This window comes from Strigops habroptila, chromosome 13, assembly GCF_004027225.2.
Source record: "Strigops habroptila isolate Jane chromosome 13, bStrHab1.2.pri, whole genome shotgun sequence".
Classification (NCBI taxonomy): domain Eukaryota; kingdom Metazoa; phylum Chordata; class Aves; order Psittaciformes; family Psittacidae; genus Strigops; species Strigops habroptila.
In genome coordinates, this window is record NC_044289.2 from 6,186,070 (window position 1) to 6,210,921 (window position 24,852).

A 24,852-nucleotide genomic window follows, 5' to 3' on the forward strand; every position below is an offset into this window, starting at 1 on the left:
TTGACCGCGCCCCCGCCCGCCGCCGCGCTTGTCCTGCTTGTGAGGCGGCGGCGGGTGTCGGGGGGTGATTCGCTCCTGGGCTGCGGGTCAAAGCGGCCGCGTTCCGGCTGCGCCGGGGCCGACCCGCAGGCAGGAAGTCCTGGCGGCTCCTCCCTTTGCCCTCCCGCTCCCCTCCTCTTCCTCGCCCATGTCCATACCAAGATGGCCGGTAAGTGGGGCTGGCCGGCGGGGGGTGCTGGGGCGCTTCGCCCTGGGCTGGCGCCGTCCTCGCCGTAGTCCTCTGAAACCAACACCCCGGTATCTCTCTTCTGTTTTTGTTTGTAGGGGTCCCTTTGTATTTTGTGGATTTGCAGGATGACTTAGATGATTGTGAGTAACTGTTTTTTATTTTTCTGCTCTTTAGGCCCTCCCTCGCTCTCCCATCCCGGGGTCCTTCCGTCGCTCTCTTTCTCTCTCCGCGTTTTTGTTCAGGTTAGGGTGAGGGGAGGATTTTTGAGGCTGTTTGTTGTGGTGAGGGCTTTCAGGGCGCTAAGGCTCAAGAGTTAGGAGTGTATTAGTGTGCCCGCAGGAGCGCGGTGCTGACAGGCGGAGCGGGCTCGCTCCCTGCCTCAGCTGCGGGCTCTCGCCTCACCTGGCGCGTTTCAAGCCCCCAGGCGCTGGCTGGCGCTTGGAGCCGCTCAAGGGCGGGTGGGCAGCCTCCTGAAGCGGGGTTTTGGGGGGCAGCTCTGTCCCCCTGGGAAGGAGGACCCGCGGCCTTCCGAGAGACCACTCTCGCTGTTTCCCATGCCCGCTGAAGTGCTGGATTCGGTGCAAACAGCACCTCTGGTAATGCCTGTGGTGGATCTCTGGGGAAGGGAAGCGGGTCTGGCGGGCCGTGGTTCAGTGGATTAGCTCCGTTGTTGTTGTCGGTGGAAATTAGCCGAGGGATTTCCGCGCTGTGGTAGCGCAAACGGGTGAGACTTCTAACTGCTGTAGAGGCTGCGGAGGACACCGTGAGTTTTGCAGTTCCCGCATCTTTGCGGCACAGGCGCTCGGCAGGACGTTGTTGAGGTGACTCCGTGCGCACCTTGGCAGCGGGCATAAAAGAAAAGCCGCCCTTGTGTGTGGTCGGTTGACTAACACGTCGCTGGCTTTAGTGGAAGTGCCGGTCGGAGATACTACGCTAAGCCGGTATCGCACAGAGTTGTGTTACAGGAGTAGAGCTGACCACCTGTCAGACAGCTTGGCAAGAGCTCTGGCTCAAGGAAATGAATCTTTGACTAATAATTCTATGGATTTGTACTGCTTCAGGAAGCAGCTGGTTATGTGGGGTGGTTTCATTGGTGCTCTGGATGCTGGATTGACTTTTCTATTAAATAAAATTAAAGCTGATACTTAAATTTGTTTCTCGTGAGAGACTGTTTACCACAAGACTATTATTGTTTAATAGTACTTGAAAATGTATAAGAGATAGATTCCCCCTATGTAGCATGAATAAGCTATTTTAGGGAAGGGGGAGTATTCAAGAGCACCAGGGGAGGTGTTAGAATACAAGTGAGATGCAAAGTATTCCATTGGAAGGATGCGCAGGGACATTGTCTCAGCAGCCAGGTTGTTCTGTGGGATTTTGTTAGTTGCTGCTCTTACGTGTTGTTGCTTTCAGTCTTTAAAGTTTCTGCATTTCACTAGTTGGTAGCAGGAAAAAAAAGTGTTCTTTGGATTTTGATTAAGTTTCAGAAAAAGAAGTTTGGGATCTTTTGGGTTGTAAGTGCTGTATAAATGATGAGATCATGTATATAAGAGTTCTTGGTTCACTTTATATTTGTATTTTTATGTATTTGAAAATACATTAAGCATTTTTCTTATACAGATAAACTATGTGGGTCTTAATGAATTTAAAACTATTTAAAATGCATCCTCCTTTAATGAAGTTATATGTTTGAAAATCTAGAAATTAAAAAACGTAAGTATATGGTAGTACTTGAAATACACTAATTTAACAGGTAGGGATTTAACACTAAAAAATTGCTTAAAAAGACGTACTATAGGTTATCTCTTACATTTGCTTACGGCAGTAAGCAGTTTGTAAGAAGTCATCGCCTTAGATGACAAAAAGCATGTATGTGGTGAACAGGATTGAAGTGAGGAGGACACTAGCTTATACATTTCAATGTGCTTATGCCGATTTAAATCCTATTTTGCGGTGAGTTCTCTAGCAGTAGAGCTGCAACAGTTGTTGCTGTAGTACCTTAAGAGTTGAAAATGTCTTTCTTCCTCTGCCCTAAGTAAAAAAAAAAAACCAAAACAAAACAAAAAACCCATAAACCAAAAAACAACAAACAAACCAACCAACCAAAACATCCCAAACAAAGCTCTTGATAGTGCTTATGATCAGCTAATGATTTGAATTGATTGGGTCTTTCTGAATGACTCCAAGTGATCTTTCTAATCTTCTTCTCTCTGTAGTAAGAACTCCCAACCACAACTAGTGTCATTTGAGTTCTATTTGCTGAGTGAGTAAAGTGCAAGCAGTGGAAATAAACGCAAACTTCCTGTAGTGTTCTGTGTTGGCCTTGAACCAGGGGTGACCATCATGATGACTTAAGTTTTTGTTTTCTATTAGTAATCATTTTTGTGGTAAGTTGATTGAGAGGTTCAGTGCTAGTAGGCAAAACTCTAGTTCGAGTCATTAAGCTAATAAAAACATTCAGATGGAGAAAATTTTGCCATAAGCAGTGATTAATAAACTTTTTACATGGGGCACTTAAAATTTGTGTAAAAGAAATTATCAGTTTCAGGATGAGCATTATAAATGTGCATTTTAGAATACTATTGAAATCTTATGACTTTAAGATATTCTTTGTGATTAAGTTCATTATTTTGGCAATGTAGTTAGAGTTATGGTATTGAAAGCTGTCTTCTACTGTGTTACAGCAGAGTTCAGGTGTCCCATCTAGACTGGGATACTGTTGTGCTAATCTGGTAGCCATTTTAATAGAGAGTTCATGATGCCTTTTAGGAAAATCTCAGTGAAATAAATCACTGGAATTGGATTTTTACTTTCCTAACTAAACTGCTGAAATAGTGTTATGCACATTGAAAATCGATTCCGTTGGAACAAACGGATAGTCTGGATTCATCTGAATACAGGGAAAAGCAGTAGTAAAATCTGCCTAAATGAATTGAGTACAGTTTGAAACTTTTAAGGTGAGACATTGGTTCACCTGCAAAAATAACTAACTTTACACCCTCTGTATGAGAAAGAAAATGTATTTTAAAAATTGCTTTTCCTTCTAGAAACTGTGGAAGAGAAAATGACCCCATTAAGTTCATGAAATCATTGCACTCTGCACTAGTATTTCTGGTTTGTATTGGAAAAAGTGGATAGTGATAGTAGCTAATGATGCTGAATCGCATAGTTAGAGCCTGTAAGAAACACCTACGTGGTCACAGGATTTAAGCAGCTTTTGAGTGTAGGTCACACTAAAGCATGGTGAACTCCAGTTCAGCTGTGAATACTGTCACATTTATTCCCATTTACAGGTGAACAGGTTTCAAGCTTGCTTGTTTGGTGATGTTAGAAGGAAAAATACTGGATGTTTGATTCACCTGTGAAAGAATGTTAGCTAAGAAATACTGGTTCATTATTTATACAATTTACTTTCTAGCACTCAGGTGTATTCTGACACTTGTAAATAGCTATGGCTGCTTATTTTGTGCACGGAAAGAGAAAATTAATATTCTTGAGAGAGGACAAAATGGATTCTGCCATGACTGTTACTTACATGTACTGAGTGTATGGAAAAATTTGAGGTATTTAACTCTCCTGATTGTGAGCATAAATAGTTGCTCTGTTTTCCCTCTGCTCCAAGCAGCACTGGTGTGTGCTTAGATAATTCAAATGAGTAATAGAACCACTCTAATAAAAGAAAGCATGTTCATCATGTTTACAGAATTAGTCCCAGGTGTAGTATAGTAGTCAGACTTGGAATTTACTTCACTGTTGTCTGAGTTGGTAGGAAGTCTGAAATATTTGAAGTGAACTTGTAAGAGTCTCCAGTTTTAAACCTGCTTCTTAATTCAGGAATAGGTGGGCACTAGAGAAAGTTAATGGCAAGTATACTTTTATTTAACCCTAATAAATGGTGCTGTGTAGGACACATGGCTGGCCTCAAAAATCAGCTAGTGAAAGAGTGTCCAACCTGTGTGCATTTTCAAAAATATGTGTTACAGTTGCATAGATATAAGGATGGTCAGAGTTGGGTTTGGATATAGTGAGTTTGTGGGAACCTCAGAGAGGAAATTCACACTCCTGTGTACGCTGTATTAGTGATGTATTAGGCTTCCTTCAAAGTAGCAAATGCTGGATGTATCTTCAGATACTGTGCTCGGTAGGAGAGCTTGCCCTAGAGCATGTGGACAAATCAATCCCAGGCAGATCTGAGTGTTAAAATTATATGCACTCATGGAGATAAATGTTTTGAACCTGACAGAACTTAAAACTGTCTAAGGAGCAGCCACTAGAAATAATAATGCCCAGTTGAATGGAAATAAGGGGGCCAGTACAATGCATAGTAATTACAAAAAGCCATGAATAATTGATGTATGTTTCTGATCTTGTAGCTGTGAGTTCACTTGTAGCATCTATGTGAACAATTGAAATGTGAACGTTTAATCCTCCAGTTTTCTTCTATTTGCATCCTTTTTAACTTGTTGTTCAGAGCATGTTGTCTGCAAGAACAGCAGAACTGAGAATTGCTGTAGTCTTTTAATCCTGTCTTTTAGTCCTTGGAGACTCTGCTTTCTTAAACCAATCTACTTTATTCAGGTATAACATTTTGCTCTAAATATGTTCAGATGATTTCTTCTTTAAATAAGCTGTATTTCTGAGACTGTTTTGGCTCATGTTAAGTAATTGGAAAGCAGAGGTTTATATGTGAAATAGGAAATTTTTCTATAGGAAAAAGCTGAGGCTTGATACCTCTCAACAAGTGGAGTTTTGTTTTTCTTTTTTAATAAAAAAGTGTTTAATAATGAATATTAATGTGGTTTAAAGCCAAAGTTTATTGTCAGAGCTGAAGCTGCAAATACAAAAAAGATTCCGCCCCCCTTCCAAAGGAGTAGGTTTACATGGTAAAGTCTGTAGTTGGTAGGTCTGCAGTAGAAAGCTCCCAGAATATTCACAAGTAAGGCAAAGCTGAAGTTTTTCCCAAAGTTACCAGTCGATAGATGCCTGGGGCCCAGTAACTACAGTGAGAAAAGTGTATCCCAGTAACTTTGATACAGACCCAAGGATTTGCTATTTTAAAACAATACAGTTTGGGGTTTTCTGTCATTGTCAAAATTTCAGTTTCTTTTAATAGGACTTTCCTTTTGAATGTGTTGGTCAGTTTGCGGCATGTGGTTTTGTCAGCTGAGCCCTATTAACTCAGTGCATGTGGTTAGTCCATTCAGATTATGAAGTAAAGTGTTAAAAGCCAAAGATTTTGACAGTTGAAATGAACTGAATTTCAAAGCTTGAACTTACAGGTCTATGTGGAAGTGTTGTTCTTGACTTGGTTAAGCACAACCACCTAAGATTATATTTTTTGTAAGCTGTTTCCAGTGCTATACAGATGCTTTGCCTTTGAAGAATCATTCTAAAAAGAAATAATTATTGGTGTAATGTGTTTTACATCTCTTGCTGACTCTTGGATTCATTTTTATTGTATTTTGGTTACTCTTCTTGTCTTTCAAGTCGGGTTTGAAGATTATGGACCAGACTGTGATAGCATGAGGATAACAGCATTTTTGGATATTCCTGGACAGGACAACTTAACTCCACTGGCTCGTCTAGAAAAATATGCCTTCAGTGATAACATATTTAACAGGTAAGGGTACAATAGTTTGATGATAACTGACTCTGACAGCATCGTGGATGTTACGGTGTCACTACTTCTGTAGTTGTTGCATCCTAAGCACATGCCTAATATTATTTATGATTCAATAACTTTTGTATAACGTTTCCATAAAAAGAGGTTTTCCTTCTTGGTTATCTGAATAAGATCTTTCAATTCTATCTTTCTATTGGGACATGGAGAAACTGGTATGTCTGCATGTTCAGAGAAGAGCCTGGTGGTCTTTATGGTGCCCATTTACATTCGATAAGTTCCCCTCGCATCCCATCTACCTGTCATTGGCAGGATATTAAAACAATTAATATGTTGTTCCCTTCACAGGCAAATTATTGCCAGAGGTCTTTTGGATGTCTTTCGAGATTTCAGTAATAATGAAGAAGACTTCCTGACTGTAATGGAAATAGTGGTCAGGCTCTCTGAAGATGCAGGTTTGAAAGTTATTGTTATTATTATCATCATCTTATTTTACATTAGCTGAAATACAGATGGCAATAACTTTTTCTTTTTTGAAAGAAGAAACTAAATAATTTCACAGCAATATCTGCCCATGAAAATTGAGATTTTATTTTTTTTCTGTTTTTGAGGTATTTGCATGGTAGGTGTGTAAGTGAAGGCTTTTACTTGGTATAGGGCCCAAAGTAATATTTTTCAAGGAATTAATTACACCTGAATATGTGGTGTGTCGGGCACAGAGCTGTTGTGTGTTTTAATACTTCATGTGAATACATTAATGGTGATTGGGTTTTCTAGCTAGTGCTCTTGGTTTTTTTTTCTGGTTTACTTGGGATCCCAAGTATCTGGATTGTGATGTATGTAAGGCTGTTCTATTTTACTCAGTTTTGCTATAAGAACAGGCAATCTCAATGGTGATATTTCTCTGTTTTGAGTATTTTCATTTTCCCCTGTTGTGAAAACATTAGACAAAAAAAGGCTACATTTTTTAAGATACTTGATCTTAATTTCATATTTACTGATGTTGTTTTGACTTTCCTTTTATTACTAGAACCAACTGTACGTACAGAGCTGATGGAACAAATACCTCCTATTGCCATTTTTCTGCAAGAAAATCGACCAAAATTCCCAACAGCATTTTTTGAATACCTTATGCCCATAGTAGTGAGATACCTCACAGATGTTAACAATCAGGTAGGAAAACCAGACCATGTGAGTTGAATCATTGGAAAAAATCTGTGTGGTTCAGTGAATTTAAGGCATGAGGAAGAGATAATAGAAAATTCCATGTTGATTGGTACCCAGCTTTTGTGCATTGCTTTCTGTATTGGTTTCAGCACATTCTGCTGGGGAGGTCTGAGGGGTTGTTTTATACTTTCCTTAGCAGATAATGGGAAACTTAGAGGATTTGCCTAGCAGCATATTGATGCAGTCTGTTACAGGAGGCATGACTTAAAAGTCCTGTCTTCTACTTTGTCTTTTTGGCTTTTCCTCTGAATTTGAGGAAAAGTCATCTAATGATTATGTTAAACTTTAGTATTTATTACTAGTTCCTTATGGAGTTAAAACTGAGAGCTTTTTCTGTTTGTGGTTTATTTCTGTTAACTTGCATCTGCGTGTTCATTGAAAACATGCATTTTGTGGTTCTTGCATCAGTGTTTTCATAGTGATGTACTTTTGTTTGTTCATGTTAATAGGTTAGAAAGGCAGGTCAAGAAGCACTGCTTATACTGCTAGAACAAGATCTTGTTGCTCAGAGCGACATTGAAAATAAGGTGTGTCCAATTCTGTTGGACCTCTCTGCTCCTGACAGTGATGATGAGTACAAGGTGGAAGCTGTGAATGTAAGTGAATTTGGAAGAAATCTTACATCTTTACTTTTTTTTTCATTTTTGGTCACATTTGTTCTCTATCTTTTAGCAGTGTTACTGTGAAACTCTTAGAATATACCAACTGTGTGAGATACTCATGAGCATAAAGCCCAGAAAATAAAAATTATACTTGCAGTCTTAGTGTCCTGAGAGCTTTACATGAATCATTGAACTTAAACTTTTTATACCATTCCTAATTTGGTTTGTTTTATTCGTTCCCTATTTGTTAGTTGTTGTGTTGGGAGTTGAGAGCCTGCTGTTGTGATACAGTTTAACCTGAAGAATGCTAAGCTGTTAAGCCTTGAATATGTAGGTTTCTTAGTCATTTGTAGTGCTGAGCACCAAATAGCTTTAAAATGCAGCTGGTTCTTGGCAGCCTTGTTTAAATTCTTAAGATTATGTTCTCCAGCAGTTTCTTTACATTTAAAACATTATTGTGAAACTTGGTAGAGCAAAAGTGTAAGTGATGACCTGATCTTAATTCATAAGCATTTGAAAAAAACAAGCCCTGTTCTCTTTCAAGAAATCACTTGACTCCACAGAAAAGTGCTGGTGTGTAATTACATTTCATCATGGGTATCTGACACTTGACCTGCAAAACAGTTTTACCAGCTACATTTTCCTCTTCCTTATTTGGGAGTTGGGTATTGCTTAGGCAATTTTCCAGGGTGACATCTGAGCACCAGATGCATTTTAAGAGCTTGAAGATTTGTAGGAAAGTCCTTAAATGGTGTCTTCCTTAGTTCTTCTTTAGCATTCTATTACAAAGGCAAATGCTTCTAGGAATAAAGCTTATTTTTGTGGAGGTAGAAAGACTAAATATGAATACTGTTAATCTGACAGCACTTCTGTAAGTGTTCAACTCCTGGTGCTACAGGCAGAGCAGCTGATAGAAAGGTGCATGGGAGCTCCTTTCTTTTGGCTTTTGCAAATCTAAGAATTGCAGCAAGTTATCTCAAAGTGAGAGCTGAAAGGAAGCATGCAATCCAAAGCACCAGATTTTTCACATCAGAAACATGGTTTTTAATGGTAGTTGAAATTGACAGTTCCTCAGAGAAAGCTAAATTAATGACCATGTTACTAACTTTAGTTATGCTGCGATGGTGGCTCCTAAAATTTCTGAGGATCATTCCTGTAAGGAGTGCATTAGCTCACATATATAACTAGTTTGTCATACACTCCACTTTGTTTCCTGTTGCATGGCAAACTTGTATTTTATTGTGTTGTATGAGCCTATAAAGAGCTGTGACTGTGCTTGTTTTTAAGTATCTGAATAGTCCTGATAAAGCCAAGGAGCTTATTTGCATGGTTAAGCTTGAGATATTTCTAATATGCTTAAAGCTTATGATTTTGTGTACTGGCGAGTGCAATGGAACTTTTGTCTTCTCTCTACAAAATACCAGTGCCTGCCACATTGTAAAGCAGCTTGAAAATGTATTTATTGAAAGTATTTAACTGGATAAAAATGACAATGAATTACATGCAGAAATGTGATGTTCATCAGGCACAGAATAATTTTAAATAAAAGCTATAGTTGTGCTTCACATCAAACGTGTATGACTTTGAATAATGAGTAGCAGCTAAACATTTGATGGTAGTTGCTGCCTTGGAGGTAATTTGTAGGAGGAATATTTGGCTGTGCTTACAAGCTTTGTATTTTTCTTTTCCTTACACATATTCCCTTCTTGATTTCTAGATAATCTGTAAAATGGCTTCTATGCTGAGCAGAACAACAGTTGAGCACATGCTGCTCCCTCGTTTCTGTGAACTGTGCAGTGATGGGAAATTGTTTCAAGTCCGAAAGGTTGGTGTGTTTTCAGCCCTAAAGCACTTAAAAATGAATTCGTGTGTTGCTGTTCAAATAGCTTCCCAAATAATTTAGCCATAACTTTAGCTGATGAACTTTGACAGCATCTGGAAGAGCAGTTTTATTGACGTGGTTATAGTTTCTGCTGTCTAGTAAAGAAACAGATAGCAGTCCTTGGTGAATAGCTTTGGTGTAGCAGTTAAACTGATCTTGTACATTTAATAGTTTTGCACAACCTTTTCTTTTTCTTTTTTTTTTCTTAAGCAACCATGCTTATGGGGTGCAAACAAGTTACCTGATCTCCACCATCTTATTGCAAAACCAGAAATTCAAAAGTAATAGATATTTGAGACATCCTTCCTTGAAATATATAAATAGTCTGTATTATTAAAAGGAGAAATCTCCAAAGTGTAAGATTTACTCTAATTCATGGTCAAGTACAAAAGGAAACTTGTAGCATAAGAAGTCTTAAAATATTTAGTAGACTTAAGGGTCATGCAGAGCTTCAGCTTGGTCCTTAACATAAGCTGCACTTTCTGGAATTTGAGCTGCATTATGGCCTTCCAAAGAAGAATGAATAAGTCCTATATTAACACAGCCCTATCTTAATTGAGTTCAGATTTTGGTAGCATGTTTTTCCAGCATGAGGGGATGTCCCTTTTGCCTTAATTATAGCATTTGTAATGTACCGTAAATGGCACAAACTTGAGACCTTGATTAATCTTTGCTTCAGCAAAGTACTTAAGCCAGCCTCAGCCATAGCAAAGATAGTTCTGTCAGTACACATAAGTCCTGACCTCTGTATCATATTCAGTCTCTTTGGTTTTGACAGCTGCTGTTCGAAGTAATTTAAACTTTCCAGGAGGCTTATTGTCCCTTTTAGTGATTACTGACTTAGGTGATGCTCTTCATGCAGAAACCTTTATTACTATTGATTTCAAGGGCATGTGGCTTATGGAAGCTTGCTCTAATGAGTCTTTGTTTGGGATGAGTTAATATTACAGGCTGTAGTTACACGGCTGAAATTTGAATAGTCAAATATGTGCAGTTGTTACATGGGATAAATAATGCATGGTGAAGTTGATAATAAAACTAATGCACTTGAAAGAGCCAGAATGTTATTAATGAGGTTTTTTTTACTTCCTAGATTTGTGCAGCTAATTTTGGTGACATTTGTAATGCAGTTGGGCAAGAAGCCACAGAAAGACTGCTGGTACGTAAAAATCAAAATCAGTTGATGCGGCTTGTATTTCTCAGTTCAAAAGGCTTGGTAATGAGTTTTTTTATTATTTTCTCTGTAAATTAATCAGTGTACATGCAATTTTTTTTAATTGATTTGGCTAAAGCTTTGGTTGCAATTAGATAGCAAAATTGGGAATGACTAAAAATGCAAAGTTCTTGTTCTGCAAAGTATTTTAAAATGTTATTGACAGTATATATATACACGCACTTTAGAACTACTGACTCTTTTTTTCCCTGAACTAGATGATCAGTAAAGTTCCAGTTTCAGGAAAAATAGGCCATTAATAATTCTTTCTACTCTTCCCTAGTGCATATAGTTATACATAAAATCCTAATGAAGTAGATGGGAGACAGACAGTTTTTCTGTTTTCTCCAATTAATCTATACTTTTAACCTGTCCTTATTTCTTCTATTTTTCACTTATTTTCTCTTGAGTTGTCATTGTCTACAGTTTCCAAACAAATAACTTGATAGCAAGTTGCTGCAGTCTGTTTCGCTTTTAATTATTGGTTTTGCTTATTTTTGGCAGATTCCCAAATTCTTTGAACTCTGTTCTGATAGTGTTTGGGGAATGAGAAAAGCTTGTGCTGAATGCTTTATGGCAGTGTCTTACACCACATCCCCAGAAGTTCGCAGAAGCAAACTATCCCCACTGTTTATCAGTCTTATTAGTGACACTTGCAGATGGGTAAGTCACTTGCTTTATAGTTGATGCGTCTTCCTACACAGATCATACACAAATAATGGGCAAGTCAGAAGTGTGCTGTAAAAGTTCTCTAAATTTGCTGAGATTAGAGTCTAATCTACTGAAATCTAATCTCCTCTAATAAGGTAGTAACTTGTTTTTCCTCTCACTACTTAAAATTTCCATTAACAGTTCTTTCTGCAAGTGTAAACACTCTTCTGAGAATGTTGCTTGTGTTAAACATCTTAGTTGAAGTAGACAGTGATGTCCTTCAAATTTATTAATCCCTAAAATGTTTCTGTGATTGTAGATACATGCTTAATATTCTAACACTCTTGGCTTAGGTGTCACTTGGTAATTGGTTATTTTTGGTATTAAATGAAGCTGTCGCAGTACGAACCAATTAGTTCTTACTAAAAAATGGAACCAAATTTTTATTTTCCAGCATTAACTGTGGGAGTTGCATGAATCCTGACTTTTGTCTTTATCCTATCACAGGTTCGTCAGGCTGCTTTTCAGTCTCTTGGCCCATTTATTTCTACCTTTGCAAACCCTTCAAGTGCTGGTCTTTACATTCAAGAAGATGGGACGCCGAGTATCCAACAGTCAGCGCGAGATGTGAATTCCAATTCTTGTCAGCCAAGCAACAACAAAACTTCAATGTCCTCCAATACAAATGCTACACTGCCCAGGTAAAATCATGGGAAGGAAAGATGTGGTGTAGTGGAAAAGAAAAAGATAATTCTTTTTGTTGCTTTTCATGGCTAAAAATCTCAATTTGAGAATATAGTTCCAGAAAAGGTGTGAAGGGTGAGGACACGTTTGTCTCTATTTGAGTGTAGCCATTTCATTGAAAACTTCACTTTGGCTTCACAGGATGGTAAAGGGAAAACTGGTGAAGTAAAGCACAGTCGTAACGAATTCTGTCTTTTTGCAGAGAAAATAAACTTAGGTAGCTGATGCTGGTTTTTATAAAGTATTTCACTGAAAACTGTTGTTAGAGTATTTTCAGTTTTATTTGGATAACTCTGTGTGTCTTTTACCAGTTCAGAACAACCAAAGGAAATCAAACCAGAATCATCGACTGAAGAGACTTCAGCTGAAGTTCGTACAAAGCTCTCTGTTGAGAAACTAAATAAAGATACACAGGAGGAATGTTCATATTGTTGTATCAGTCCTGGAGAAGATGCGTCTCGATTGTCTCAGGGTGACAGAGTTGCTGCTAGTGTCATAGAAGTCACTAAGGACAGCAGTTTTCCTGGAATGAACTCAAGGCTACAGTCTGCTGAGGACGTATTTAATACTTTTCTATACTGGCGCCCTCCTCTGCCTGATATAAGTCAGGATCTGGAGTTGCTTCAGTTCAAGACTGAAAAGCATAAAGATAGCTGTTCAGCGCCATGTAATAGCTGTGTTGCTAGTAGTGAAATAAAAAAAGTTCTAGAAAGCTTGCAAGAGCACATAGATGATCCAGATGTTCAAGGTGAGACTCCTAACAGCAAAATCATAGTTCCTCTGAGCAGGTTTTCTCATGGCCTTTACAAAGCCTTTGACTGCATTTTAATTGGCTTGGTATTCACAAGGCTATGAGACTTCCTTCGGTGGTAAATTAAAGTAGAAAGTGAGGCAACAGCTGTCTTTCACAAGACCTGAGTTCCTTTTAGAACAACTGGGGAAGTGTTCCTGTCCCCTGTTCCCATGAGAAATAAATTGGATCTAACTACAAAAGGGAAAAGAGCTTGTTGAAATTTGTTCAAACTGTCTATAAGTACTGTAACCAAGTACTATGGATTTAGAGGCAGAGCTACCTGTTATCAGCTGAATTCATCTAGTATTCTTCATCTTTAAAGTATGCTCCAGTGTTTCCTCTTAAGACTGTACCTGTCATAGGTTTGTGCAGATGTAGTTACCTCAAGGTTTTTCCATCCTGAACTCTTGCTAACTTCACATTCCTAGCAGCAGTGTAGCGTGACGTGCAAATACAGTTTGTCCTAATGTTGGTGATAGTGGTAAACCTGACCTTTTGTTTTCTATCTGCTTCTGCAAAATGATACAGATATGGTCTCACTAATTCCTTCCTCTGCATAATATTTTTCTCAGAAATGTTTAAATGCATATTGATGCCTTTTCCAAGCACTAGAATCAATTAAAGAATAGAACAGAAGAATTTGTATTGAAGTTTGACAGTATGAAGAATGGGAGGCGAGCCAGTAAGCTCTGATGCTTCATTACAGGGGATTACTGGACATATCTTTCAGTAGTAGAAATTGGTAGAATGGTTCTGCTGAAAATGTTAATACCTCCAAATAATTTCTTTTAATTTGTGTTGGTTTTGTGGAAGAGTAGTCGGCCTCTTTCTAAGAGCAAATGTTTGCTAATACACCATTTCTAGATTAACTAATTACAAGTTTAATGCTTTTAAGTGCAGAAGAGAGTAAATAGTCTTCTTTTGCTTTATACAGCTCAGGTCCAAGTGCTGTCTGCTGCTCTCAGAGCTGCTCAGTTTGATTCTGTTGGTGACTATGAGACCAAAAAAATGAAAGAAAGCAGTGGCAAACTCCAGAACAAAACTATTTCAGATGAAACCACTGTTTCAGATGCTACCTGCAGCCAGGTGGAGGAGGACACGCTTTCATCCCCTGCTTCCCAGGATAACATCAGTGACCAGTCTCCCACCTGTGTACTGAAAAGCACAGTAAGTATGCGTTGTGTTCCATGTCTAAAATGAATTCTTACCTGCTTTAATACTGTGAGTATTCATGTAGCCCCTAGCATAACCTGTCTGCTTCTGATCTGAAGCCTTTGAACATTACTAGTCCAGAAATGTCATATGCTACTTTAATTAAAAAAGGAAAGCTATCAAGGGTTATTTCTGTTTGCACACAGATCACTTAAGAGTTAAATTTTTGCAGTAGTTTGGTAGGTGATTTTGTTTGGTTTTTTCAGATGAAATGTAGCAAATAGTCTCACCTCTTCCTGTAATGAATCCAAAATTGGTCTTTTATCACCAGAGAGGAGGCTGAATCAGGTGGTGACACATACACAGTTCCTGGTTACTACTTCTTGATTATAATGTACAGACAGGAGTAAAAAGAATGGTTTGCACAGTATTTAGTGTTGATGGAGCTAATAATGAAAAATAAGGAAAAGCTCTTCTTGTCTAGAAACAAATGTTAAATGGTGTGTGAACTTTTTGAACTTTTGTATGTTTTAGAAGTTTTAAACCTTTGAATTCTTTTGGAGAGAGGTCTATGCTGCATAACTTCATAGGCTTGGGGGTTCAGCAGTATCAAAACCAAGTAAAGCTTCTTTCATGATATTGACTGACTTGGAGCAGCTGCTAAAATGTCTTAATAAAACTTAAATTCATGCTAAGAAAAAAAAAAGTTAAGAATATAGTAAAAGTAACCTAAATCTGTATGAATGTTTGGGTTTGTTGTGTTAAATTAGATGGGGTTTTTTAGAAGTGAATCTAACTACTGTTCCCCTTGCTGCTGCTGTGGTCTTAACAGTGTTTTCCTTAGTGTACAACTCTGTCTTTCTGTACTTGTATAAACACACTGAATAAAGCTTTGCCTGTACAAGGCTTTGTCTGTAAAAGGCTGTTCTGTATCTGAATTGCATTGTTCTGTAGTGTGATGCTTTGAAATATCCTAACCAGCAGTAAGTCTAATTTCACTAGCTAGTGTGTCTTTTTACAGGACTCAGAGGAACAGCACAGAGGAACCAGTGTATTTTTAAAGAAAGAGCAAGAAAATAATTCGCCAGTGGATGATGACAAGTCAAAATTACAGGTGATTAAAATAGCAACTGCTTTGTTGGAGTACTGGCTAAAGTTCATTTTATGCTTAATACAGTGACATCTTTTGCAATTGATTGGTTGCAGAACATGAAGGAATGCTTTCAGCACTTGAGCAAAATCCTGGTTTAAATTGGAAAGCGAGAAAAATTCTGTTGCCTTTTTGGTGTACGGAGGCAATCTGTGCAGCCAAAGTGGGCAGTGACTGTACTATTTTGTCACTGGATTTACTGTTTATCTTCAGCAAAGAAGACATTTTCAGTTTGGCTTGATGCAAATATTAATAAAGTAATAATTACTGTTCATTGCTGACTGCTCTATCCTAGTGAGAGGGCAAATAAGGTAAAGCTGGCCCACAAAAGGGTGGGTCTTGCCACTCTCTGTTTTGCTGCTAGCTGGTTGGTAGCAAGAGAATGCACAACAGGTGTATTTCTTTCTGTTCTTAAAGTGTGTGTTGCTGTCTTTCTCTGTAGGATATCATACCTCAGCCTTTATTAGACCAGTACTTGTCAATGACCGACCCAGCTCGAGCCCAGACTGTTGATACTGAAATAGCCAAACACTGTGCATATAGCCTTCCTGGAGTGGCCTTGACACTGGGCAGGCAGAACTGGCACTGCCTGAAAGATACGTATGAGACACTGGCCTCGGATGTACAGGTAAAAAAATAGTGATAAATCAGAACCCTGTGTAGCTTTTTTGTTCAGTTTGTTGTATACGTAAGGGTTTAAATGTGCACTTAAAATGTGAAATTCCAGATTTAAGTCAGACTTCATAAATACGATTTTCTACTGCTGTGTAACTAGCCCTGTTTCTTCTGCTCTCTCAATGCTCACACAGGTCTAGTTCAAAAGCTTGTTTATTTTAGTTCTGGTGCCTAATCTACTTCACTTCTTACACTGTTTACAGTGGAAGGTACGTCGGACGCTAGCTTTCTCCATACATGAACTAGCAGTTATCCTGGGGGATCAGCTAACGGCTGCTGACCTGGTGCCAATTTTCAATGGATTCTTGAAAGATCTGGATGAAGTGCGTATTGGTGTCCTTAAACATCTGTATGACTTCCTGAAGGTAGGAAAGTGTAATTTAATTTCTCAAGATAAATTTTTTTCTGACTGTTATATTAAGAGAGTGTATTTAATGAGATGTGCAGGTACCAATATCTAGTTTAGTTTTGTACACTACTGCCGTTGTGTGTGTGCCTGTGGCTTGTTTATGGTTTCTCACGTTTCTTCTGTCTTGTATCCCAAAACCATATGAAGACTGAAAAGACTTTGTAAATGTGCTTGTAAATGCTCCTAGCTGTTTACTAACACAATTAGCTGTTACTAATTCCTGTAAAGGAATTAGTATTTTGTGCAGCCCAGCTGTAAAGTTGGACCATGAATAATTCGTGTTTGGGGCTGGGAGAGAACAGATCCTGGTGAGCTGCTGCATAACACACACAAATCCTTAGTGCTTGGTTGCTCGGTTTTATGCCCAGAGATGGTGCTTTGATGGGTATCCTTGCAGAAGTCAGGACTCTTGCGGAGGTTCTTTTGGAGGTTCTGTGTGTCCGGGCACTCAGCTGATTGTGCATGGTTTTCAGTAAGCATCTTGTCAGTGATAGCTTGCTTTCAAGTAGGAAAATGCACATAAGTATGAATAGTGTAATATAGCAGAGAACTGCAAGTATGGAATTTTATCAGTTTTATGCTAGTGATGTTTTTCTTTTAGTTACTTCATGCAGACAAAAGGAGAGAGTATCTTTATCAACTTCAAGAATTTGTGGTGACTGATAACAGCAGGAACTGGAGGTTTCGTTACGAGCTGGCGGAGTATGTAATTTGGTTAACTTCTGATTTTTAATCTATATTACTAATCTGGAAATAGGTAATTGCATTCAGGTGTTAGCACATCCTGATATTTAAGATGTAAAAGTTTACAACCCTTCTTTATTGAAGAACTGAATTTCAAAGCCATGGTCTGTTGGGGTTTTTTTGTTGCTGTTTGAGGGGTTTTTGGCAAGTTGTGTGGCAGTCAAGCGTGACAAACTTAAATGTCTGCAATTATACTAAAATGGAGAGCTGGTTCACTTGCAGTTTATGAAATATGACAATCTGATAGATGCTATTCAGTGAGGTTTCAGATTTTATTTAGTTCTAGACTGCCTTGTAACAGTAAGTGAAACCTTATGTAGAAAGCCATTCTTATGTGTATGAAAGAAAAAAAAAAGAGTTCTTAAAAATAGTTTATTGATTTGGTGTTTCCACATGACTGTGTATAATGGAGATAAAGTAATATCCCACAGTTCTTTGTCTACAAGCCCTGTTGATATCTGAAGCACTCAAAGAATGTTCATGGGCATAGTTTGCAGTCAAAATCTGACCTTCATGTTTATCTCATTTCTTTGTTGGGCTGTTGAGGATTTACCCTCACTTTGTAGCTCGGCACAACAAACTAAATCTCACCGTGGTGGCGCAGGAGTGTTGTACAGCAGTTCCCTGACATCTAGTGGAGAGCTGTTGCTTTGTAGTTGGTTTGTGCAGGCGGCTGGTAACATACTGGCAGTGGTGTGGCTAGAATGAATTCTGTGCAGTTCAAAGATATAAACTACTTCGTGAACTGTAGATTTCTACACCAAAGTAAACCCTTATTTTTGCTTTGCAAGAATATTGGTCTGAAGTTGCAAAGAAGCTTCTCATTGCATTGTTTGTAGCTTTTGTTATTATTTGGGATAATTTTGATTCATCAGAGCACCTAGTTTGGATAAAAGTTTCTCGTGGACTCCTTGAGGGATTAAAGCATGTACCTCTTCAGTAGGTGTGTGCACCTTTTAGAAAGTGAAGAACAAACTGTTCAAGTTCTTTATAGTAACTGTGCCATTTTTGAGGCTCCAAATGATCCTTCCCAGTGTTTAATAGGTGGTGTAGTCAGAGCAGGTTGGTGTTGCACTTGCTAGAGTTAACCACATTCTTTGTGTTCCAGGCAGCTGATCCTGATACTGGAGCTCTATAATCCCAATGATGTCTATGACTACCTAAGACATATTGCATTAACTCTCTGCTCCGATAAAGTTTCAGAAGTCCGGTGGATCTCCTTCAAACTGGTAGGGACTTGGTTCACTTCCTGACAGGAGATGAGGAGAATGAGCCTTGAGAGGGATACTTGAAATTACTGTTTTTCTTTCAGACAAGTAGGGCAAATAGATGGATTTTAATAAACAGGATTAACAGTATGGGGAAAAAGTGAAACCTTTCTGAAGTATTTTGAATTGTCAGACTTGCACAGATGTTAAAATCTTTCTTTGTTCATTGCATTTGAATTATGTGGTTGCAACTGGGTGAAAACCAGGATATAGAACATTTGGGAGGTTCCCCCCCAGTTCTGGAGAAAAAAGAAATTGCTGACCTTCCCTCAAAATTAATTTAATTTGTTATGAACTTCATAATAATGCCATCATTCCATAGATATCCTGAATGAGAAGAAAGATTCCTTCAATCTTTCTTTTCTTCGTGGTGCCATGGAAAGGGGCATTATTTTAGCAGTTGTTTTAAGTTCTTTTAGTATTTTTTGTTTCACTTGAACAAACAGCTTTTTTTAAAGCTTATACTTTGTTTTCTCCAGAATAAGCACAGTATTTCATAAAATCCTGCAAGTGCAGCTGATTATACTCTATCCCTCTGGAGGATGAAATAATGTTTTTTTACTAACCTTTTAAGGGCTACAACTAAAGTCTCATCTCTCTTTTTATTATTTCCCCCCTCCCTTTGCTTCCCAGGTTGTAGCAATACTACAGAAGTTCTATGCAAACAATGCAAATGCACTGGGATTAAATTTCATTAATGAACTTGTGGTGCGGTTTCGCCACTGCTCCAAGTGGGTTGGAAGACAAGCTTTTGCCTTCATTTGTCAGGTTGGAACGTTCTCTGTGTTTCTATGTATATATCTAATTTGGAGCCACAAAAGTGAAGTTTGGGCTCACAATTTCTTCTGTCATTCTTTTGGGTTCTGTGACTCTGGGTTCACAGAAAATGGTGGCAGAGTTGGTCTGGTCTCAGTACTAGCGTGTGGCTCTCCAGTTTGGAAGCTGCGGTCCTTGCTTTGGTTTGTGCCCCCAGCTGGAACAGCTGATTTTTCTACTTTCTGGTACCCCAGTAGCAAAGTCAAGAATTAAGTCCTAAATAAAGATGAATTTTGTAATACTTTGACTTGCTGGAATAAAGGTTTACAAGCGCTCTTCAAACTACCCATGAGCGTTGGGTGCCAGAACTATTTCCCTCCTTATTGCCACTTACTGACCTGCCTCCAAACCAAAAATGCTTACTTTGGGAGCACTGAGGAGTAAGGGTTGAATGTTGAAAGGATGATACAGGCAAAAGAACTATATTTCCTGAAATAGAGTTGAGAGAAAATTAGCTGCTCTCGTTGGGTCATCTTTAGGGGAACTTCAGAACAGTAAGACATGTTTTCATAACAGTATTTCAAAGGTTGTACTTGATTCACCAATGTAGCTTTATATATTTAATAGCCAGGCCCAATTAAGGACAGTGTAGGAAGGAATGGCAAATAGCGTATTATTAACATAAATCTTGCTTGATTCTGTTCTGTGTTTATCTTGTAGGCTGTAGTAGAAGAAGAATGTATGCCTGTCGACCAGTTTGTTGAACACTTACTCCCCAGTCTGTTAAGTCTTGCTTCAGATCCTGTGCCAAACGTAAGGGTTCTGTTGGCCAAGGCTCTAAGGCAGACATTATTGGAGAAAGGTATGGTCATCAATGTTCTTTCAAAGAGCTAACATCTAACAAATGCTGGCTTTTCTGCAACTGCAGTTCTTTACCAATTGGTTTAAAAGGCTGTTTGGTTCGGTTATTACTGAAAATGGAATTATATGTTGTAAGCTGGGATACTGCATTTAAATTTAGTTTTAGGAATGTGTACTGTGGTTTTTCTGTGTTAGAATATTTGTTTGTCATCCTTAAAGGGCTGGAAATTGGCATCGATAATCTGAGAGAGCCGGGTTTTCATCCTCTAGAGGGCAGTTATGGCCTTGTTTAGAGCCAGAAGCACTGCAGTTACTGGCGAGGGTTGGGTTGGAGGGCATCCAGCCTGTGTTTGGCAAATACGCTTTTCTTAAACATCACATTAGGTTATTTTGATGTATTTCAAACCTTTATGTCAACACAGTAATTGCATTTGGGGTACTTCAGGCGAAGTGTTACACCTCTTCTGAAATGGTTTGCTTTGTCATTTTAGTCTTAAGCTAGCAGTTGTACTAGGAAATAATGTAATTTTGTGCTGCTACAATTTCCTGTACCACAGTTCTTTAAAAACAGCAACAAAAAAATCATTTGATCTCAAATTATTCAAAGGAACATACACAGAGATCTGCTCTCCTATCTTTTTTTCCCAGAATAACATATGGAGAGTGTTTTATAGCGCATTGTACAGTGGGAGCTTTCTGAGCTTGCTTTTACTTGTTGATACATTTTTGATTTAGGTCTCAGCAAAAACAACTTCTCTTAGAAATGTTTAAGTACCTGATAAGGTGAGTGAGAAGCAGCATATTTCTCTGTCGCCTCACTTAGCTTCCTGTAGTTTTTCTAGGGAGCCTATACATTGGATGAGCTACCCCAGATGTTTTTGGCATCGTCTGTGTTTCTTATGCCCTAGAGTTTATTCTTCTGGCTTTGATTAAAATTCTTTCTTCTCTCCTTCTAGCTTATTTTAAAAGCGTTGGCAATCCTCATCTAGAAGCTGCAGAAGAGACCGTTTTAGCCCTGCAGTCTGACAGAGATCAAGATGTGTCCTTCTTTGCCACCATAAAACTAAAGCAGGGTAGCATGGACAATACTACCATTGACAAACAAAACTAATGTGGCGTTCTGCAGTAAACGCTGAACGTCACAATGGTTATTCACCTTATGTTCACAGTTAGTATGAATAATGTGGACAAACAAGAAGGTGGTTGTTACCTACTTGAGCTGGAAGGTTGTATTAGAACTGTTAGGGTCTTCATTTCATGACTGTGTTTCATCTATGGTTGTGTGTTTGTCTCATGCATGAGTACTTCCTTTTGGTTTTTCTTTGTAAATGTGGGTGACAACTGATCTCACCTGCAGTTAAGTATTTTATGTCAAGTCCAACACCATACTCAGTGTTTCAGTGTAATTGAAATTCATATTTCATTTTTAACGAAACATTTCCAGTAGTAGAGCAGTCTACTATAAGCTTAAAATGGTTTCAAAACCCGAAAACCTGGTTTATAGCAAACCTCCATGAAGATACTTTTTCCTCACTTTCATTGTAGTTTTTGTATTGTTTCAAATATTGCATTTTAACTGAAAAAAATGTATATATGTAAATAGTTTTGAATTTTATGAAAAAACAATGAAGAACTTAATTCTGTATCGGTGGAAAAAAGCTCCAAAGTCATTTTGTTTTATTCTGCTAGAATTAAGGCATGGTTCATTTTTCCTTAATGTGATACTTTTCAAAGCACAGAAAGCTCAAGATTCTTTGTATATTGTGACTTTTCTATTAATTTGTGATTTCTGAGCTATGCCCTTACGGGTGTTAACATGTCTGTTTTCCTGACTGCTGGCTCTCCTAGTGATAGGTACACTGTACATTTCCCAAACTGAAAGTTCCTCATCCTGCCCTGGCAAAGTCCGGCTCGTCTAAGGGATTCAGTGCATGTGCTGTGTCTGTCGAAGGGTATTACAGAATTTTACAGGATTAAGTTGTTTTTTACATACACCTCATTTGAAAAAAAACCCCACCTTTTAGCTGGTCCAGTGTTCAAATGCCAAACTGGCCACTACTGTATTCCTAAGGAAAAAAGGACCTCTAAACTGTGAAAAACCCCAACTAACATGTTCAGGGGAAAGGTGGTGATGCAGTTTGCTCTAGAACTTGTTGATTGTATGACAAGGTTTGGGGCAAATGACAAATGAAGGTTTCAGAGATCTGTAATCTTAAGTAGGACTTTTTCCTGTGTGTTTAAACAGGTGCTTTGGGAGAAAGAATATACAGGTAGAACAAAGTTCTGTTAGTGAAATTGGGTAGCTTCTGACCAGTTGGAAAATTACAGAACTGATACTTTTTGGTGGATCCTGACTTCTGTTTTGTCCCAAATCTGCAGACAATGTGGGGCCTGAAAAAAACAAGTCTTATTTTCTTAGGTTGTGGATTGGAACTTTGTCCTGTTCAAAAATGCTTAAATACTAAAGAATGGTTTCATGTAATAACAGTTCCTTTCTCTCTGGGAATGTGATACTTTATTATAGACAGACCTGTGTAAGTATTTCCCTTAATTTCACTATTATACTAGTGAGTAGTTCACATGGGTGAAGGTTTTTACAGAAATTACTGTTTTCCTTTTTGTTCTATTTTAAATCTGGCTTGTCTGCAGTTACAGCAAATGGGTTTCTCAGCTGAGTTCTGTGTTTTTGGAGGGCTCAGTTTTGTATAAGTTTAACTAGCCTTGTATTATAATATGTACAGTATTTGTAACAAATTGTTTTCTTGTGAGATCACAAAATGCTTTTGGAAGTTGCAGGCAGAAGTATATCACTGCTGGGATAGCAATAGTGTAAACTGCAACATTCTACATTTGATTTTTTACAGGTTTTTTATAATTTAAAGCAGATGCTTCTTCAGTACAGACTTTTTATGATTGCAATTTCTTAACAAAAAGACCTCTCGAGTTGATTTTATTTTTTTTTTTCTAGTTCTAATATCTTTTTTCTAATGCTGGCATTATACTGGTATTTTCTAACAGTTCAACTTTTCTAAGGCCTTTCTGACAAGGTTTTACTTCTGTTTTTTATTATCAGTTCATTAAATTTCTCAGCACTGAACCAGTTTTTTTAAGTGTGTGTATATGTAAGTATGTTTGAAATGTACTGTATATAAATCAAATCCTTTGAACATTAACCCAACCCAGATTTCTGTTTGTCAGATATTCTTAAATAGTTACCATTTCCTTGCAATAATCCACTGGAAAACACAGGCTTCCATCTGTTTTAGCATGTTTGGTTAGTGTTCACTAAGAGTTTTTAATTAGAGTATGTGTAAGCAGTAAGCCATCAGCTATAGAAGTTCACTAAAAGACTAAACAAAGTTCTATGGTTTTAACAGTATTTTGGTACCTCTCTGGCTCCAGAAATCATGTCTGGCTTAAATGATATGATTTCAGTAGAGCATTTAAAAACCTCCATTAAAACTCTACAGTTGCATGCTCTAATGGGGTCATCGTAGTTTTGGGGTGAGGGGTTTTTGGTATACAATATGCAGGTCTATTAAACAGCTTTACCCTCTACAAGGTTTGTCTCTTTTCTAGTTTAGAACTAAACCAAATGATTTCAGCATGTTTAAGGGCTGCACTTTACATCTTGTACTAGACCAATGGATGCAATGATGAATAAAGCGGTGTGTTCACATACAGTTCTCTGGGTTGTTTGAATTATGCAAATACAAGTATTTTAAAAGCCAGATGGAGCAAAGTTAGGTAGTTGAGCCACTTTCACATCAGCTGCTAGAATCTCACTTTTAAACATTTCTAGCTAAGGAACATGAAAATGCTGGTGGGTGCAATATTGCTTGGATGCTATAGGAAATCATCAAGCACTTGTAATCCAAAGCATGTTAGTCATGTTGCTTAGAACTCAGCCTCACTTGTATCTTGTGTATGATATGCACTTGGCATCTGTCAGGATGCTGCCCCAGTGGCAGTTGTGTCTGTACACAGTGTTGTTTAGAGCCCAGTTAAGTGGGGACACTCTGGAAGTGTCATTCATTTGTTGGAATAGAGAATCTATGTAACTTTCTGTTTGTATTTATCTCAATAAATCCTGTGACTGTTTTATAAACCAACGTGTGGTAAATGACTTTTGTTTAGGTGAAACGTGTGTTCTTTTGAGTAATGAAACATCCCCCTGGCATAAATCCTGTCATCTGTCAAACCAGGGTTGAGTGTGGAGTTCATCATGCTGTGTAGTAAAAAATCCATTAGATGTTCAGAGATTTGAAGTAGCTTCTCCTGCACTTTTTCCTTGAGGAGAACATGCCAAAAGTGCTTTGCAGCTAAAATCATTCTGTCAGAACTTTAAACAAGATATTTATTAAATGAAGAAAACGTGTGTGCTGTGTGAGACTGGCATTCAGATCTTCATCTGAAATCCTTACCTCTCCAGACTTTGGCCTGGAGAGGTAACATTTTGGCCTGTATTTTGGTGTGGCGTTGCTCTTAGACTTCCTACAGTAACAAACTGTGTAGTTGTTAGGCCTAGAGAAGGGTGGGGGGGATTATGTGAATAATTGACACTTGGCTGATTGGTTTTGCTTCTAATTTCAGGAGTCTTCTATATATTCTACTGCTGCAGTTGCCTTTTTTCAGACACTGGCTGCTCCATCCTGTGCTCTAGAACTTCTGCCAACTGCTGCAGGAGAATATCTGACCTCTCTTCTCTTTCTCTACAGGATTTTAGCTGATGGAAAAGTGAGGAGAATAGTCTCTGCACACCCTGGTAAAGCCCCCCCACATGCCTTGAGTGGAGGCACAAGACCCCTGAGTAGTAAACCAGAAACACAGATTAAACTGCTACATGATCTGTTTATTACACGTTAGACTAAACATG

General features: G+C 38.3%; 1 protein-coding gene across 2 annotated transcripts; it reads left to right on the forward strand.

Moving 5' to 3' along the window:
- LOC115615305 (serine/threonine-protein phosphatase 4 regulatory subunit 1-like) lies at positions 1–24,084 on the forward strand. 2 transcript variants are annotated; one of them, XM_030503339.2, is made up of 20 exons: positions 8–208; positions 325–369; positions 5,717–5,849; positions 6,198–6,304; positions 6,880–7,022; positions 7,526–7,672; positions 9,396–9,503; positions 10,654–10,719; positions 11,278–11,436; positions 11,932–12,125; positions 12,480–12,916; positions 13,896–14,128; positions 15,135–15,227; positions 15,706–15,891; positions 16,142–16,303; positions 16,949–17,049; positions 18,200–18,320; positions 18,993–19,127; positions 19,836–19,977; positions 20,933–24,084. In XM_030503339.2, exons 1-20 carry the CDS (start codon positions 202–204, stop codon positions 21,085–21,087), a joined length of 2,874 nt encoding a protein of 957 aa, XP_030359199.1. In that variant the 5' UTR covers positions 8–201; the 3' UTR covers positions 21,088–24,084. The 2 variants fall into 2 exon arrangements, with proteins under 2 accessions (XP_030359200.1, XP_030359199.1); XM_030503340.1 differs by lacking the exon at positions 325–369 and having other exon boundaries at positions 1–208.
- The last annotated feature ends 768 nt before the right edge of the window (positions 24,085–24,852 follow it).